Below are 17,007 nucleotides of genomic sequence, written 5' to 3'. Positions count from 1 at the left end.
TTCCAGTGGCACATCTTCTCTTCCTTGAGCACTGGTGAATATAGAAAAGATGGAAAATGATGCTGTCTATCAGCCTGTTCCCACTCGTTGTTTATACCCTGGTTGCTCCGTGGATTTAATTGGAATTAACCCTGATTTCAGCCTGTGTGCAGGGATCAATGGGAGGTTTTTGTCTAGGCCTGATGCTCAGTGAGGATCAGCTGGGGAGTGCTGTGCAGAAACGCTCCGAGTGGGATTTAATCCTCGCCCCTGTCTTTGCTCCATGCTTTTGCTTGTTCCTAGTGGCAGGATCCGGCCGCAGCGGCTGATCCATGGCCCGGCTCCTGCGGGATGCGCCGCGGGAGCGTCGTCCCCACGACCTTCCCCAGAGCCGGTTCTCCCCGCGTTCCCTCGCTCTGTTGGCAGCTTCCCGTGACTAAAGCGATTCCTTCCCACCTTTCGTGAAGGTTGAATACTCGCACTCAGCCTTCGGTGACAGCTCCTTATGTAACAGCCGCCCCAGCGCGGCTCCGTTCCCATTTCTGCGCCAAACGCCGGGATTTGTCCGCGCGGAAACACGGGACGGACCTGCCGTGGGGTGGGGACGGGGGACAACCGGCCGGCTCTGATATCCCGGGCCCGGACGGTGAATTAACGCCGCTGGTGAGCCGCGGCAGCCGCGCCGTCTGTCGCCCGCGAGGTGGACTGATGTCGCGACATGCGGGCGCCGGCGGGGGCCGGGCCGGCAGGTGGCGCCAGCGCGGCGGGCGGGGAGGGCCGTGAGGGGCGGCCCCGGCCCCGCCGTGGGGAGGGCGGGCTCGGCCCCACCCTGAGGGGCGGCCGCGGCCCCGCCCTGCGCTCCGGGCTGCCCGGGGGGGCGGCTTTGTGGCTGGTTTTTTTTTTTTTTTTTTTTTTTAAGAAAATTTCAAATAAGAAAGTGAGCTAAAAGAGAGAAAAGACGAGAGAGGCCGCGGACGGGGCGCCGTGAGGGGAGCGCGCGCCCCGCCCAGGTAAAAGGGCGGCCCCCTGGCTCCCCCCTTGCCCATGTATTTAACTGCGTTTCTGGTAATTATTGCGTTTTGCAAAGGTGAACTCTGTGTTTTGGTGTTTCTGAGGAGCACCCTGTGCTCCTCAAGGTCTCTCTGAGCACTGACTGGTAAAGAGGATGCTCAGTGCTATTCCAGCTGAGCTCACAGCCGTGCATAACCTCCCTCCTCCTCCTCCTCCAGAGGTGTCTGCCTCTCTTATATCTAGTACTGATAAATACATGCAAATCCTAATCAGAAAACAGAATAAATATGCAAACAGCACCCTGAAAGAGGAGAGCCTCACCCCAAGGGTTGCGTTGGTGGGTGCCATGTTGTTCCTGCGGAGAGTTCAAAGTAATGCATCATTTAGTTGGTTTTATCTGGATTAGTTCATAAATAAATTTCCAGGACCAGTCACAAAGTCAGTATTTGCATGTGGAGACAGAAGTATTTCTTCAGACTCATGTTAAAAGGCTTTTTCTTGTCAAATGCTTATGTGGCTTTTTAAGAATCTGCATTTTTTTTCCATCAGTATTTGCACCATTTTGTAAAGGTATTGAGGTCATCTTTGTGCTTGAGGTTTTTCTTAGATGGGTTATCCACAGCTCCATATGCTATAGCCAACACTTACAGAATTCTAAAGCCAATGGTCTGCTTTTGAAAATGACAATTGTGAAACTGTTTTACTGCACCATTCCATCCATGTTCCTCTTTGTGGAGCTGAACATGACAATTTTGGATGTGTGCATGCAGCAAAGCTACTGCCTTTGCTAAAGCACTTAATTTTTAAAGAATATTTGTTCTCTGAAGGAGTGGTTGGTATCTCACCTGTTCTTGAGCTTATGCTTCAAGTAAAAGTCACTGATTTTTGAAACCAGAACTCCTGAGCTTGACCTTTCTGGCTTTCTTCCAGTATATACATATCATCTAAATGATTATTTTTATGTGTTTTTCTTTGGCAGAGGGTTTTAAGAAGAATCTGATGGTGAGGAGAGGCTAAGGAGTAGACTCAGGATGACGACAACGGTAGCGACAGATTACGACAACATCGAAATCCAACAGCAGTACAGCGACGTCAACAACCGCTGGGATGTCGACGACTGGGACAATGAGAACAGTTCTGCTCGGCTCTTTGAGCGCTCCCGCATCAAGGCTTTGGCTGGTAAGCACTGACCTCAGATCTAGAAAAAAATATAGATGGATAACTAAACTCTTCTTCAAAATACCTCTATCTGGATGTGTGTGAACCATCTCACTTGTCCTGGAAAGGAGGAATGTGGCAGGTGGAGGTAGTTGTCATGTAGTAATGAATGATGGGACTATACATTCTTTCTGAATACTTGCTGTCTTCTGCTGAATTCCACTGTCATCAGCAGAGAAATGAAACTGGGTTGGATCTTTTCTTGTTTGAAACGTTTGATTATTGCGTATTAAAGGCTATGCATTAACCACATTTGTTTATAGAGCAAAGAGATTATGTCATGTCCTCTCTGCTCTGAGTCACTGCCCTGCAAAGCAATTTTTATGCATTCTGTAAATGATTTCCTGACTTTTATGGTAGCATGCCCACATTTCTGACCTCTGAGCAAAATGCCTTGGCAGTATGGGACAGACATAGAAAATAGCTCAAAAATATGCTGAGCACTCTGCTGGTGAAATCTGAGCTGCAGGGATGGTTTTAGACCTGACATTTCATAAGGTGTTGGGACAGGTTTATTAAATCAGCTGCACTGAGACAAAAGTATCACCTGTTCCATTTGTGATTCCAATGGGGCTGGGTCCAGAGTGCACCGTGCCCTTTCTCCTCTCCGCTCCGGCCACGGGGATGCATTAGATGCAGAACGCTGCTACATCTCAGGTATAGGGCAGGATCAGGTGTGGAGCTCAGCAACAGGGAAATGAAGTAGTTCATGCAGGTGGGCAGAGAGCAGATCACATAACTCTTCCTGGGGACAGTAATGCTATTGACTTAGTGGAACTGCTCACAGAGAGGGGATGTGTGTTAAAATTTGCTGCCTTTAATTACAGCAGTTCCCATCACAGTGTGCATTTGGAATGACAGGGAAAATGCCTTACCTGGGCAGAGCTGTGCTGAGTGGGGTCAGAAAGAGCCTGCTGGTACCTGTGGTGATAGACAAAATGAATCTCAGCTTGGGTTGCTTTATTTTAATAGTTTACTCTTGTTTGAGGAAGAAACTGTGTTTTACTCCTGCCACATTAGTGGTTGTAGGTTGTATCCTGTTCCTTGGGTGGGAAATGCTTTTAGTACAAAGCTCATGAGCCGTGTTTGGGTCCCAGATCTCACCTTACTGCAACTGCTTGTTCCACTTACTTTTATAGCAAGCAGAGCTCCCCACTTGAGTAATGAATAATAAACATGAAACTCTTATTTCAAGGAGAAGTAATGTAAGGAAAGTACTTAAATTATTTAGCTGGCCTAAAACACATACCAATGTCAAAGCAAATAATTTTGCTGAAGATTCGATTCAGCTATTTAAACATTTTCCCACAGTATGGTGTATTTATTTTTCTTCTGAATAAGCATTACTTGTAGTTATTTTAGTTTGATACATTTCCATACCTGTAATTCTCTATGGTTGGTGCTGAGAATGCTGTGTGCTGCCAAAACTTGGCTTAGCATCCTGCATTGCTGCAGCACTGCTTGAAAGCTTAATCATGGTGCAGGGAGAGAGGAGCAAGGAGAGGTTTGTATTTCGAATCCAAGGTTATGGTTAAAGGCTGAGCTGTGGTACTCCTGGCACTGTTCAACATATGTTTTCAGATATGCTGCCTGGTGGATAATCTTCCCTTGCATCTCCCCAGAAAGGCACTGGCAGGTTTTTAACAGCTGCAGCCTGGAGCTGGACTGGCAGCAATCTCTGTCATTGTCCTCTTTCTGTGAAGACAGGCCCTTTCTGGAAAGGTGTTCTCTGATTCAGCTGCATGTCACGGGACCGGGCACAATGACCACTGGGTGAAAGTCTGGTGCTCACACAGTCAGCTGGGGGATGTCAGGAGGTCCTTCTGGGCCCTGCAACCCCTGCGTTGGACCAGCTGTTGCACCATCACCTTCCTCTGGGTGAACTTCACTGCTCTCTGAAGCAGAAGTAGTTGTGTGCCACCTTTGGGGTCTGGGTTTGCTGAGTAACACTCCAGCGTGACTTGGGTGAGCACTGGCTCTTTGTGGGGCACGAGCACCTTCCCGCATCTCCACGACTGGCCACCTTCTGACAATAGCATTTCTCTCTCCAGAGGTCATGGATGGGTTTGTATCTAAAGACTGCCTGTGGCTGTCCCACACTGGCAGTGTGTCAGTGACACGATATAACAAGACTATCAATGTCTTTCAGTCTATGAAATGTTCATGCTTCATTATCCCCTTGTCCTAATGAGAAAGGTTTCAAATGAACACACCAGGCACTGGTTCCTTATTTTTCATCTCCAAGATGCAAGCTGCTGTACTCCAAAGTAGAACAGCTGTGGGCATGTTACACTGCATGACTAATGGCTGTGTACTCTGCTGGTGCAGGCATCTTCTTTCCATCCTCTTCCACAAGCTGTGAAGTGCCTCTTTGGCAGAGCTTCTATCTCGTGTTCATTCTACTTGACTGTAATTGAAGTGAAACTTACTTCCTTTAAGGTAAAGTAAGGTAAAGAGTGAGGAAATAAGTGAGGTTTGTAGGTAGAGTCTGATACTCCACTGTAGTAAGAATCCTGATGGCCCCACATTCCATCAGGATATTGAAATATTTAAACAGCAAAGGCAGGAGGTGGTGGTCAGAATAATCTGTGATTGGAACAATGTCCTGGAGAAAAGCTCAAGTAAAGCAGGTATGATATAATAATAGTAGAAAACTACTGTTAGCATAGCAGCTGATAGCTGATGTTATTAAAGTGGTCTGTGTACCATGAAAACCAGAATGCGAAGGGTTGTTTCAGTTTAAAACCAAGAAATCATCTGGGAACACAACTTTCAATCAGAATCCAGATTTGAAGGGATATGCAGCCAGATTGGTTGCCAATCATGTTGAACTAACTCACTCTGCATCTGATATGAGAAGAAGGTAACTGATCCGTTCTTCGCCAAGTAAGGTATCCCACTGTAGGAAATCATCTTTCACCCGTCCTTGTTCTCCGTGGTTCTTTGGAAGGTCTTGCTGGAAGACCAGGTAATTCTACCTGCTCTGTAGGAGCCAAAAAGATATCGTGTTTGGGCAAGATTCTTCATTCACAAATCCTCAAGGGTTGGATTTCGTCTATCTAGGACCATTAGCTAACAAGATTTGTTGTGCAGCTGCTTGGTGCATGAAGCTCTTGCAAAAATCTTAAGAAACAGTTCAGTTGTTCAGCAGAATTTTTCACACTCAGCCTTTGGGCTGTGACATTCAAGTGTGCCATGCTTGCCAGCTTAGGTGCTGTTTTCAGGTAGTGTGAGAGTTGTCACCTCCAAAACTTTCCATTTCTTCAGTTAGCTAATTCAATATTAATCTTGGCTACAGTTACTCGCTTTTCTGCTCATTTGTATTTCGCCCTTTTATCCTCTGGGTTCATGCAAGTGACCGGAAGGTCTGTGACTCAGCTGTCTGGCCTATGAATTAAAACCAGTTTCAAAGTTTATGAAATGAAAGGAGTTTCCTAGTGTGGGCAGGAGGAGCTGTGCATTCCTTTTCCAGCTTCACCCAAGTGGCCATGCCTAGGTTGGGGCACTCACTGGTGTTGCATGATGTGGTGTTCATGAGCCTTACTGGGCAAGCCAGGAGGCTGCATTTGTCGTACAGCTTTCCTTAGTTGCCCAAAATAGGCTTGTCATTCATGCCAGTAACTTACATGCTCCCAGCAGCAAGAGGGGGAAAAGCATTGAAATTGTTCCTGAAGTTACACTATTGAAAAATTTTTCTTTGTAATATAGTGGAATAGCCATTTCATAAGGTTGAAAAAATCAGAGAAAACTTCCACTGGGAAAGTTCTGGGTTCCTTACGTGGGGCTAATTAGCCCCTTGTGGTCCTGATATTTGAGCCATTCGCCCCACAGCTCCAGTGCAAAAAGTCAGCAGAACGACCCCACAAAGATGTGAAAAGGAAGATTCTGCTTCTAGTACTCTCCAGGTATCACACACCTGCCTGGCCCTGCTGTCAAGCATCTTTCTCATAGCAAAATTTCTGTTTCACTTTGAGCATGCAGAATGAAGTTTCAGGTCTCAAACCAATAAAAAAGGGCAAAGTACAGTGATTCAGAGCTTGAGAGAATACACTTTGGATTTGTTCTTGGCTTTGAAAGAGCATACTGAGAATAAGCTCTTGCAGGGTGTTTCCTGAGTATCCTGCACCTGAGCTATCCAGCGCTTAAAAATCAGTCACTAATTTTAATAGCAGCAAGCGTTAAGGAAAGAGTATAGTGGTGCTCACAAATCAACTTGGAGGGGCATGTGAAAGATTCACTTGAGACTAAACAGAAATAAAAACCTTAGAGCAGTGGAATCTGCTCTGCACTGGTGTGGCAGAGATGGTTATCAGCCCGTGGGTTTGTTTAGCAGCCACAGGCTTAATGCAGGCGTACCCAGATGAGCATGAAAGAGCTTATTTTGAAAAATCTTGTTTTGCTCAGATAAAAGTTGATGGAATTATTTCAAGAAAAGCTTTTCCAAATGTTGAGCTCATCCAATGCTTTCCTTCTGGATTTTACTTCTGGAACAATTTCTCCTGTTGTTCTAACCTTCCCAGAATCCATAGGGGCAGGTGTTAGGAGCAGCAGTGTCATTTGGTGTGTTGTGGCATGAAGAGAAGGAGCAGGGCAGCAGAGAGGCTGCTGTATTGCCACATGTCACCTGTGGTGCCGGCTGGGACTGCTGATGCACACTGTACCAGAGAGAGAGGAAAAGCTCAGCCCATCTGTCACTGTGCATTAAGGCCTTGGCTTTTAAAGTTGCTCTGGAGAACTGTTTCTAAAGCAGATAGCAAAAACCAGGCGATAAATAATACTTTCTTCTTAGTGGGTTTATTTTTAAAGATTATCAGTAGACTGACCCAAAATGAAGAGCCAGTGTGTCTGTGAAACATAAAATAACTCCCAAGCAGAAGCAAACAATGTATTCCGTGATCGAAAATGTAACTTGGTACACAGGTCATTTGTATCTTACTGCTGTAACAACAGGATTTTTGGTATCAGCTGGGCATGGTTTGGCGGTTTGCCCTCTCTCTCTCTTTAGAATCAGAGAAGTGGTGTTGAAAACTACATGGAGGTGTAAGTCAGGTTCTTGGTAGTCTGATTAGATCCGTGGTCCCGTGTAGTCTCTTGAGTACAGAGCCAAGCTGCTGAAAAGAAGTCCTGCCGCATGTACCTTAGGACTTGTCTGGAATCACGCGTGCTTTTCTGCTCCATGGACAGGATTTATGAGTACTTAGTAACAGAGTGGTGCATGACAGTGGTTGCATCCTGGTGAAGGGCTGTAATGTGGCACACATTGTTCAGGCAGGATGAGCTGGGGCTGGAAAAATAGGCTTTTTGTTTCTTTGGGGACGGAGCAGGATAGGAGCAGTTCTGGCAGCCCCACTCTGGAAAGTCTGAGTGCTGCCGTCATTTTACGTCTTCGCTGAAATCCCTTCAGGACTAAACACTGTCGAGTTGGACACGTATGCAGGAGAGCCCAGCATCTTGCCAGCATGAGCCTGTGTTGATTGATCCCTGGATCTTTGGATTCCTGTGCATTAAGCTCCTGGGCTGGAATACAGGGCCATATCTGCTTCTCACAGTTCCTTGCAGAGAGCTCCAGGCATACACCAGTCCCTATGCACAGAGGACTCTGTGCTTGGACAGCAATTCAGTAATTTAACAAAATAAGGTACAAGAGAATTCCGTGCTCTAGTTAAGCTTAAATATAAAAAGCCATCTGTACCCAGAGGAAGCCAATGGAAAGCTGATGTACATGTGCTGACTCTGTGTGCATAGGTGTATTTGCCTTTGGGATGTTACCCGTGAAATGTGCACGGGGATAATCCTGCAGCAGGTCAATCTGCATGGTCATACCTGGGCCTTTCGATACCGTGGCACTGCACCGACTTCCAGAGTGAGCTTCCTTACACTGATTTTAGGCGGGAGCTATGCCTTCATTCCCAGAGCAGCACAGCACACTGCTCTCCTGTCTACTCCGGTTTTCCTCATCCATTCATCCCCATGGCATCAGTGAAGAGTAAGAGTACCGGGCGACGTACCTTTGGCTGCCCCAAAACACTGAGCTGAGTGGGAGGCAGTGTTCAGCATCAGCAGGGCAGGAGTCATGAATGGGAGTAAAGAGCTCTGGCTGCAGCAGCTGCTCAGGGAAAGGAAAAATGCTCCCTGGGAGACACCCTCCATGGAGTCAGTGAGAGCTGAGCCAGGCACTGACTTAAGCCTGGGATAATATCATGCTGAAGTTGATGATTTAGAGGAGACCTCCCAGCCAGATTGTCACCTGGTATAAACTGCATTCTCCCCTGGCTTCTCTGAGGCCATGCTGTCTTACAGCAGCTGGGAACCTGACCGGAGTGGCCCTTTGTGGGGAACCTGAAGACTGAAAAGACTACAAATGTTCTTTGCTATTGGAGTCAATGTTTGAGGGATATTTAATACAGAGAAACCATGAGACCCTTCACTGAGATAATCAAATTTTTAAAAAATAATATGCTGAATAATCTTAATGGGAAGGATTTTTTCTATATAGAAACTACATGCCAATATTGGCAATATGTATATATTTTTTAAATTATGACTTCTCACAGGGGTGAGCTTAGCTGTGGATGAATTTCAAAACCTAGTCATGAGTCTGTAATTCAAAAGAAGTCTTTCCACAAAAAATGCGTATGCAGAAGAGAATGTTCTCGTCTCATGTCTTTAGCATCTAACTAGCAATGTTTCTGTATTTATGTTATTTATTCAGCCAAATCTGCCATGTGCCTTGCATTTTTCCCTTCTATTTGTTGCTGGGATACTGCCTGAAAGCACTCCCTGAAGTATAAATAATGTCTAACAGAGCACACTGCAAAGTGAAATTCAGTGCAGGATTCAAACATGTTTACTAATTTCTGTTAACCTTGGAGCTCTTCTAATGGGGAAAGATTAGTGATGAAATCATTCCCTCAGATCAGAGCTTTGATTCTTATCTTGAGGTAATATCCTGGAGAGATATAAACCCAGATTGCCTGGAGACGAATTTCCTTGACGGGAAGAGGCAAAAAGAACAGGAATAGGGATGAGGACCAGCCACGTAGAGAGGGCGATGAAAATCTATTTCTAAGTTCCACTTCTTTAGTTTCTGGCATTCTTCCTAACAGTTTTGAGCTCTTCTAGTGAGCAAGGCAATCACTACTTTTTTTTTTTTTTTTTTGCCAACCACTTTGTATGTGTATGTTGTATGAGGATTTTTTCAAGTTTTTCTTCCTTTATTAAGCCTTGAAGGCAGAGGGGTGTCAAGTGACAGTGTTTGTACATCCATTTGGATAATATATTACTTTTTCAATACATCCTATAAAAATGAAGTTGTTTGCTCTGGAACAATAACTTTGTGAATTGGACACGATTAATACTTGTCAATTGATCACTAAGCCTTTTTGTGGGGAGAGGCAGTTTCCAGATGGGGACATACTCTGGCTTATGGAGATTTGTAAAGATCTGTGTATTCTGCTGCTTGTTTTCACCCAATTTCCATTTTGCTCAAGAGTAGCAGGACATTGAATTGTCATGCCTGAGTGATTATGGTGTAGCAACAGTGTATCTTCTGTGTTCCTGGTCAGACTGAAAAGAAAAAGAGAAAAGGGTGCAAAAGGAAGAAGAGAAAAAGGAGGGTGGGAATTTCTCTGTCTCTCTCCCATACATATAAACATAGGTGCAATTCAGGTGGAAGAGAAAGGAGGGAGAGGCAACAACAATAATCCCAGCTTCTGAAAAAGCACATCAAAACCCATAAAAAAGAATTTTGTGCATGAAAATGAAGAAGTGTTTTCATGACAAAATTTCACAACCAGTGAGTATTTTAAGTGTGTACCCGTGCAGTGTGTTTGATTTGAACAGGTTTTGTAAGGGTTATCCATCTATGTCAGGGAGCAAGCCAAGTGCATTTCATGGGCAACAAATAAAACCTGGGAATGTAGTTACAACTTTGCAGGGCTGACTCCCCTGTGTGGGTGAGTTCATGGAATATGGGAAGCAGTACAGGTTGGAATGCAAACCAACAGAAACCATCATTTCTTCTGAAATGTTCCGCAAATGCCTCCTGTAGCTCTTCCCTGCTGGCCTTCCTGGCAGGTGTTCGACTCCTGCAGTTAGCAAGGACATGCTGTTACAAAAGTCATGTCAACTTTCCTGTTAATCTGGGACTTGTGTAAACTGAAACCTGAAACCAGGTGGAACTGACCCAGTTTCAGTAATAAATTGATATTCTGGCCTGGTTTGTGAGAAAATTCCCGAAGGTTTTGGTCTCAAATGTCACAACCTAGAGATTCACCTGGAGCCCAAAGCTGGTTTGTACCTGGGCCTCCGAATGGAGGAGCTGGAAGGCCAGCCTGGACATGGCAAAAAGGAAACATGTAAACAGACCCTTCTGTAATAAAAATCCTTGTCTCCTGCTTTTTAATGTGCCTCTTTTCCTTGCCTTTGGATTGCATTGGCTCCCCAAAGCCCACGTGAATCACAGAGAATGTGTCTGGAAGGGACTGGGAGGACCCAGCCACAGGGTGGTTGCCACTGACCTAAAATCCCCTTTAAACAGAAACATTGAGATACTTTCTGCAATGGAAATGTTACTGGAGAGATCTCTTGGTTTGCCTGTATTCATTTCACCTCCTTGTGAGACAGTTACCAAGTGTTGCAGCGCATGGCAGGCTAGGAACTGAAGGGTTCTGTTCCCTCCAATACCTGCAGCGGAGGTAATGAGCTTGGCAGCTCGTTTGTGCTTGGTGTGTGGGCTGCTGCTGCTGCCTGGTTCCAGCATCTTAGATAAAAACTGGAGGGAAACCAGCTAACTCTTCAGGATTCATGTTATGCAAATTGTCAAATAGGGTAAAAACAATTATTTCCTATTACATTCTAGAACAATCCACAGCAAAACCTGTCTCTCCTTGGTTCAATATATAAGGAAAGGTTCTGTTTTTACTGTGAGGATGGAGGCAAGTGTGATAATGAGTTTTCAGTTCCTAATTGTAGCACTTAGTGGATGTGTAGGAACTTTACCCTCCTTCAGGAGAGGAGCAAAATGTTACGTGATTTCTCTGGCATTTTAGTTTAATAAATCATCCTTTTTATCTTGTAATTTTTTTTCTAGTTACCCACCAACTAGAGAATTTACAGGAGCAAGAATGAGTAAAGACAAGTGTGATGATTAACCAGGCTCATAATTATTGTAAGCTCTGTCTTAGAAACATTGATAATTAGGAATTTGGAAGGTAATTTTGCTAGATCTAGCATTAGTTTCTTCCTTAGAAACTTTAGTTTTTTCCTTTGTGTCAGAACCCGTTCACTTCAGCAGCAATTTTCAGAACCACGTAAAGACAGAGCCCAGGAGAGACCTGTTTGTGTTCTGGGGTAAGCAGCTGTTTCTAAATGTCACTTGTACATTCATAATATTACTGTAATCAACCTCTCATTCTCCTTGAGGCTTTGCAAAGCTCTGATCATGTCATCTAGGACACTCTGCATTATGGCTAAGTGGATGATCATTTGTGTTTTATTTACTCTGTACAAGTAAACCATCACCTGGCAGGTGCTATGGGACAGGGACAATTCAGGCTCTGCCAGCAAAAGTTATTTCGCAGTTATGGGCAAAAAATTAAGAACAAAATTTAGAGGGTGAAAAAAACCCCCAGCACACCCATCCCTCCTCAATATGTTAAACTTAATATATGCTCTGGCCTTTCTTTTCCTCCAGTGCTGTAATCAGTAATGAATTACACCACAGACAATTTCCAGCTGTGTTGATAAGTTGCACTTGGCCCAGTGCTCCAAAGCTATCTATGGCTTTAAAGCATTCAATCCCCTCCATAACGTTTTATCTAATTAGTGTTGTCAAGGGCTTAGTCAATTAAAGATAAACAGGGAAAATGAGTAGAACTGGAGTGTCACAAAGGGCTTTGTGCATGCAGAGCCTTGTGATCGATCCGGTGCATCGCCACACGGCAGCAGAAAACAGGGCTCAGGTTCACTCGTTTGCAGTCAACAGCAGACCAATGGATTAGGCTTGGTGTGACTCACAAAACGGGGAGCTGGCAGTGTGCCTGTTTGGAAGCAGCCTTGCTACATATGGTGTAGCATTTCACAAACACAGACGTGTCCCCATTTTGCTTTGCTCTTTCCACTGAATTCCCACCAACCTGTTCAGCAGAGCCTTCAAGATGTACGGCAGTGCCCAGCAAAGTGGCAGGAAGGCCCTGGCAGTTGAGCTTGGCATCAGGGCCAGCCCCAAGGAGCTGAACCATCAGCAGCAAAGTCTGTCACATCTGCTGCTGGGGGGGCACATTGTTCAGCCCAAATGCCAACCTGGGTGGCAGCTCAAATGAGGTCAGATTTTTGCAGCGAGTGCTGCTGATATCGTGTCAGGTTCTAGTGTCTCTGTTTGTCAAACCTTGAACAAAATAAGCTCAGTTCAAACACAGGTTCTTCTTTTCCTTTAGCTTTCCACCCTACTCGCTGTGTAGCCTGCACTGCTCCATTCCTGCTCCAATTCCTGCCCTTTAACGTAGTGTTTAGTGCTACTGGGCAGGCCAGAGTTGGGAGGGACAGAGAAGGGACACGGACAAAAAAGATTATCAAACCCCAAATTTTGTTCAGTATTTCCTGAAGCTTGCCAGCTTCAGTTGTCCCACAGGGGACAAGCTGAAATGTAAATTCTTGTGTGTGATGTTAATGTTTCATGATGGGGTGGGTAAGGCCAGTCTGTGTTTTTTATGGGCCTAAGCCAAATAATTATTTTTAGTTTTTAATATTTTCCTTTTGTAATAGTTTACTTTTTAATATTTTTGATAATGACCACGTGCATTAGTGCATCGCCTGCCAAAGGTTTTGGGAACACTTTCAGCTGGGGAAAAGTTCCTGACTTATGGCCTTCATGGTGTTAAAAATGCTCCAGTTTCCCCGTCAGTCACTTGGACTTTAGTTTTACCTTCTGAGCTCCCATAGCAACACCTGTTTGCTCAAGGTGGGACAGAATGAGCTGATATGCCTGCAGGTTTCTGGCTGCCTGCCTGCTCTTGAGGGGAAGGGTTTGTGTTTAATTATAACGTAGGTCAGGCATGGCAGGCAAGAGCTGCTGTTGGTAGGAAGCTGCAGGAGAAATATCTGTGACGGAAATAAGTCTGTACTTGTGTGCTGGGTAAAACGTGCTCCTCCAGCTTGGTGGAGTTAACCTTGGTATGTTAACAGCTCAGCTAACCCAGCTCTGCTCCTGGGAATTTGGGAGCCTTTGGTATTCTGTGTTGCCCTTCTTCCCTGGAAATCCTATGGCCAGGGCTGGTGCATGGGTGCCTGTGTGCTGGAGGGACAGCTGGCTGCACAAAGATTATCAGGGGAGGGTTTAGCAGGAGCCTGCCACATCAGCCTGTTGTTGTCTGGAGAGCAGCATCCTGCCTGCTGGGGCTGCAGGTGCTTCCTCAGGTCCCCCTGACGCCTTCCAGACGTTTTTAGGGGGTGAACCTGTAGGGCCTGGTCCCCTACACAGCCCTGATTGGGCTGTCCCTGTCTGCAGCCACTGTCCTCCCTGATACTGTAAAACCTGGCTGGGGCAGCTGAGGAGTCCTTTGTGGGCAAGTGTAGGTAGCACTGGAAGGATTGAAGGCCAGCTTTCAGAAACGTTTAGGCTCTGATAGAGGTGTGCTGTAGTGCCAGGAGTCTTGCATAAATGCAACTAAGCTGAAATAAAGGGGTGCACTGCAATACCCCAGTAAAAGCCCTTCTGTATCAATATAAGTAACTCTGGACTAGGGCTATGGTGGTGTTTTAAGGAAAACAGTATAGTTAAAAGCCAGAAATATTTTAAATGCATTTATGACCTCAGGAGCAGTATGCCAGGCATTTTCAATAGTCCGTGTGTTTTTGGAAACCCCAGCTTCAGCTGAGAAGTGTCCACTTCCATCACTTCTCCCTAGATTGGTGGTGTTCATGCTTGGACTTTGTGCACATTTGTTCCCTGGTGTGCTGGTAAAGGCTGGTTGAATTTCCACCTTGCACCAAGCAGGACCTTGGGCTGCAGTGAGTCGGGGGAGTGGGCTGAGCTTCTCCCACAGAAATTGTCCTCACAGAAATTACTATGAGACTTAAACCTTGTGAAATGATGGTATCAAAACAAAGGCAACATTTTGAAATGTTTAATGAGGGGATGGAGTGGGAGGAGGAGAGAACATGGATTCCAGTGGAAAGGAATTTGGAAATGCGAGAGAAGAAGAAAAGAGAAAACATTTGTGTGAACATTATCAGCAGTTTTAAAAATGAACAGGCAAATGTTATATACTGAGACTGTGAATGTGGAATTGACCTTTTAATTTCACTTACAAATAAGGGAGGGCTGGGAGCTCTTGTCCCTGAGGGAAAACTGACATCCTGTATCTAATACCATCTGCAGGAGCTGATTTCCAGGGCCGAGCCCAGCTGCTGCTGCTGCTGTGCACGTTTGTATTTCGGCAGGGTATTGAGGTGCCAGTCAGACCTCGTCGAGGCATCCTTATTTACGTTAGAGCCCTCCCCCTCCAGTGCACAGCCCATTAATCTTGCAGTAATACCCAGCACACTGATAACTGGGCAAGGAGCCACATGCACAGGGCATGTCAAAATCCTCAATATCGTCAAGTAACATAAACCGAAGTGACAGGAATTGGCGGTTTTAAGAACCTTTCGACAAAGCTTTCGTTTGTTCCCGGTGTGCTGGAGCGTACATCTCCCCGCGTCCCCTCCTCGGCTGGTGCTAAATACTGAATGAGCGCTTCTGTGTGCGTGCGGTGCTTCTGCAAGCCGGGAGCCTGGCAGATAAGTAAAGAAAAGTGCCCTCCTTTTCAAGTGATAGTAATCTGAGACTTTTCCGTTACATGAGGCTCCTAACAAAAGGTTGTAATTCCAGCAGCTTCGCTCGGGAAGGTACCACCGTGCGCGGCGGCGGTGCCGGCAGCGCGGGGCCGGGACCCTGCGGGCAGCCGCTCTCGGGCGCGCGGCGGAAGGACTCACTGGGGCGTTGCATGAGCCGGGCCGCTCTTCCCCTGCTCCGCCGCCCCTTCGCCCTTGGTACAGCCTTCCTTTCCTCCACCGAGCCGTATGGTAATCGAGTGACATCAGCCCGCGCCCGGGCGGCCGCTGATTATATTACAAACCAGCAGAAAGGTCTGAGGTGTGCGCGGCTCCTGGGAGCGCCGGCCAGGGCGGCAGCGCGTGGCTCCATGCTGACTTTACTTCGGGCTGAATCGCACGCTTGCTTTTATTTTACTTGGTTTTGCCAGAGCGTTTGAACCAGATTCAAGCACTTGAGAGTTGACTGTTGTGGAACTGGGGAAAAAAAAAAAAAAAAAAAATCCAAACCAGAAACTACCCTCCTGGTGCTTTAAGTTTGAATCCATTACAGAGAGCTTACCGCCAAGCCACACTGCTGGATTTTGAACCGAAGCTGTTATTTACTTAGGGCTCAGGGGGGAGCGTTTTCGCTAGGGACTGACGCCAAACTACTGAGGAAGCTGGGATTTACCTGGATGTGTGGTAAAGAAACTTGTGGTTCCTTTATGCTGCAGTTCATCGTATCCCTGCGTTACTTGTAAATGGAATTACAAAAATCAACCAGTATGCCCGGGCCGTTGTCCCCAGGATATGCAGCTCAGGTGCCGTATAACTATAACCAGTTAGAAGGACGATTCAAGCAGTTACAAGGTAAGTCTGTGCGGGTTTTTTGGAGGTGTTGCCATGCTCTGATCCTTGTAAACATGTTAGTCCAGGCGTGTTCTCATTGCACCAAGGTGTTAGAGAGGACGAAAGTGGTGCTGTGGGAAGAGGGATCCTGTGTGGCTCTTCACACTCCGAAGGTGTCCCGAGCCTTACACAGGGTTAAGGTGTGTGTCCAGCCTCTGAGCCCCTCAGCCTTGCAGATGAGGACTAAGCCAGACCATGTCACTTAGAACAATAAGGGGGAGAGTGAGGAAGCAGTCTTCCATTTATTTTATCCTTAAATAAAATACAAGTAAAACTGGCCATCAATCACAAATCCTAGCTGTGTTTGGGTGCAGTTTGCAGTGCAAGGGCCCTTTCCAACCCCTGCACACCTCCTGCAAAGGCGGGTGGCTTCACCTCTTCAAATGAGGAACTGTTGCATAATTCCCTAACGAATTAGTTTGCTCACACCATAGATCTCTGAGAAAGCACTCGTGTACTTCAACGTTCCCAGTTTTCTTCGCTTTTAGACAGGTGGAATGTTCTTTAATATTTTCCCATTAAACTCCCTGTCTGTGTGAGGACCAGACGGTTCTTTTGGGGGTGCCGTATGCTCTCGGCAGGGAGGGTAGGCCTCGGCCCGGGCCGCAAACCCCCAGTGCAAGGGGGGAGGATGGTGCCCAGCAGCTCCCTGCCTCAGGCAGGGCAAAACAAGCTCTGCTGTTTTCTCTGTGGAAGACGCGTCCCAGCAATGAATGAACTCTGGGATTGCAGTTGCAAAAGAAAAAGGAATTCTTCACTGAAACCAAACCTCCTCCTCCTCTAGATCCATGTGACTCCGGAGATAGTCCCAGACCAGCTGAGTACAGCGAAGTGCTGCCCTTCTGTGCACGTTTCTTAATTTACTCTGCTCTGTGCTGCAAGTGTGGTCTGTGGTTCATGTCAGAGGGGAAGAGCCTGGTTAGTGCTAAGAATGTTCTCATTTGTTGGTTTAAGAAGGGACGGGGGAAAAAAAAATCATTCATAGCACTTTGTTTATCTTGTAAACTGGCACACAGCAATGGCTGCATACTGCATGTAGTGAGACAAAATGACAGCATCCTAAACACTGGGAACATGGAAATTCCTGGGGCAAGG

At 46.1% G+C, this 17,007-nt stretch overlaps 1 protein-coding gene across 3 annotated transcripts in view; it reads left to right on the top strand.

The window, feature by feature from the left end:
• SPTBN1 (spectrin beta, non-erythrocytic 1) overlaps window positions 1-17,007 on the top strand; it is a 116,709-nt gene that overhangs the window by 32,147 nt on the left and 67,555 nt on the right. For 2 of the 3 annotated variants that reach the window (XM_042021064.1, XM_042021065.1), the window contains exon 2: window positions 1,970-2,169. In XM_042021064.1, the coding sequence (XP_041876998.1) occupies window positions 2,022-2,169 (148 nt within the window). In that variant the 5' untranslated portion in view covers window positions 1,970-2,021. Of the gene's footprint in view, window positions 1-1,969; window positions 2,170-15,362; window positions 15,874-17,007 lie in introns of those variants that run through there. The other variant, XM_042021066.1, reaches the window with a different exon arrangement.

Source organism: Corvus kubaryi, unplaced genomic scaffold (genome assembly GCF_017639235.1).
Source record: "Corvus kubaryi isolate FWS band 111438036 unplaced genomic scaffold, C.kubaryi_AGA036_p1.0 37103, whole genome shotgun sequence".
NCBI lineage: Eukaryota > Metazoa > Chordata > Aves > Passeriformes > Corvidae > Corvus > Corvus kubaryi.
The sequence above is the reverse complement of the archived record's forward strand: the minus strand, read 5'-3'. Positions and strand labels throughout refer to the sequence as shown.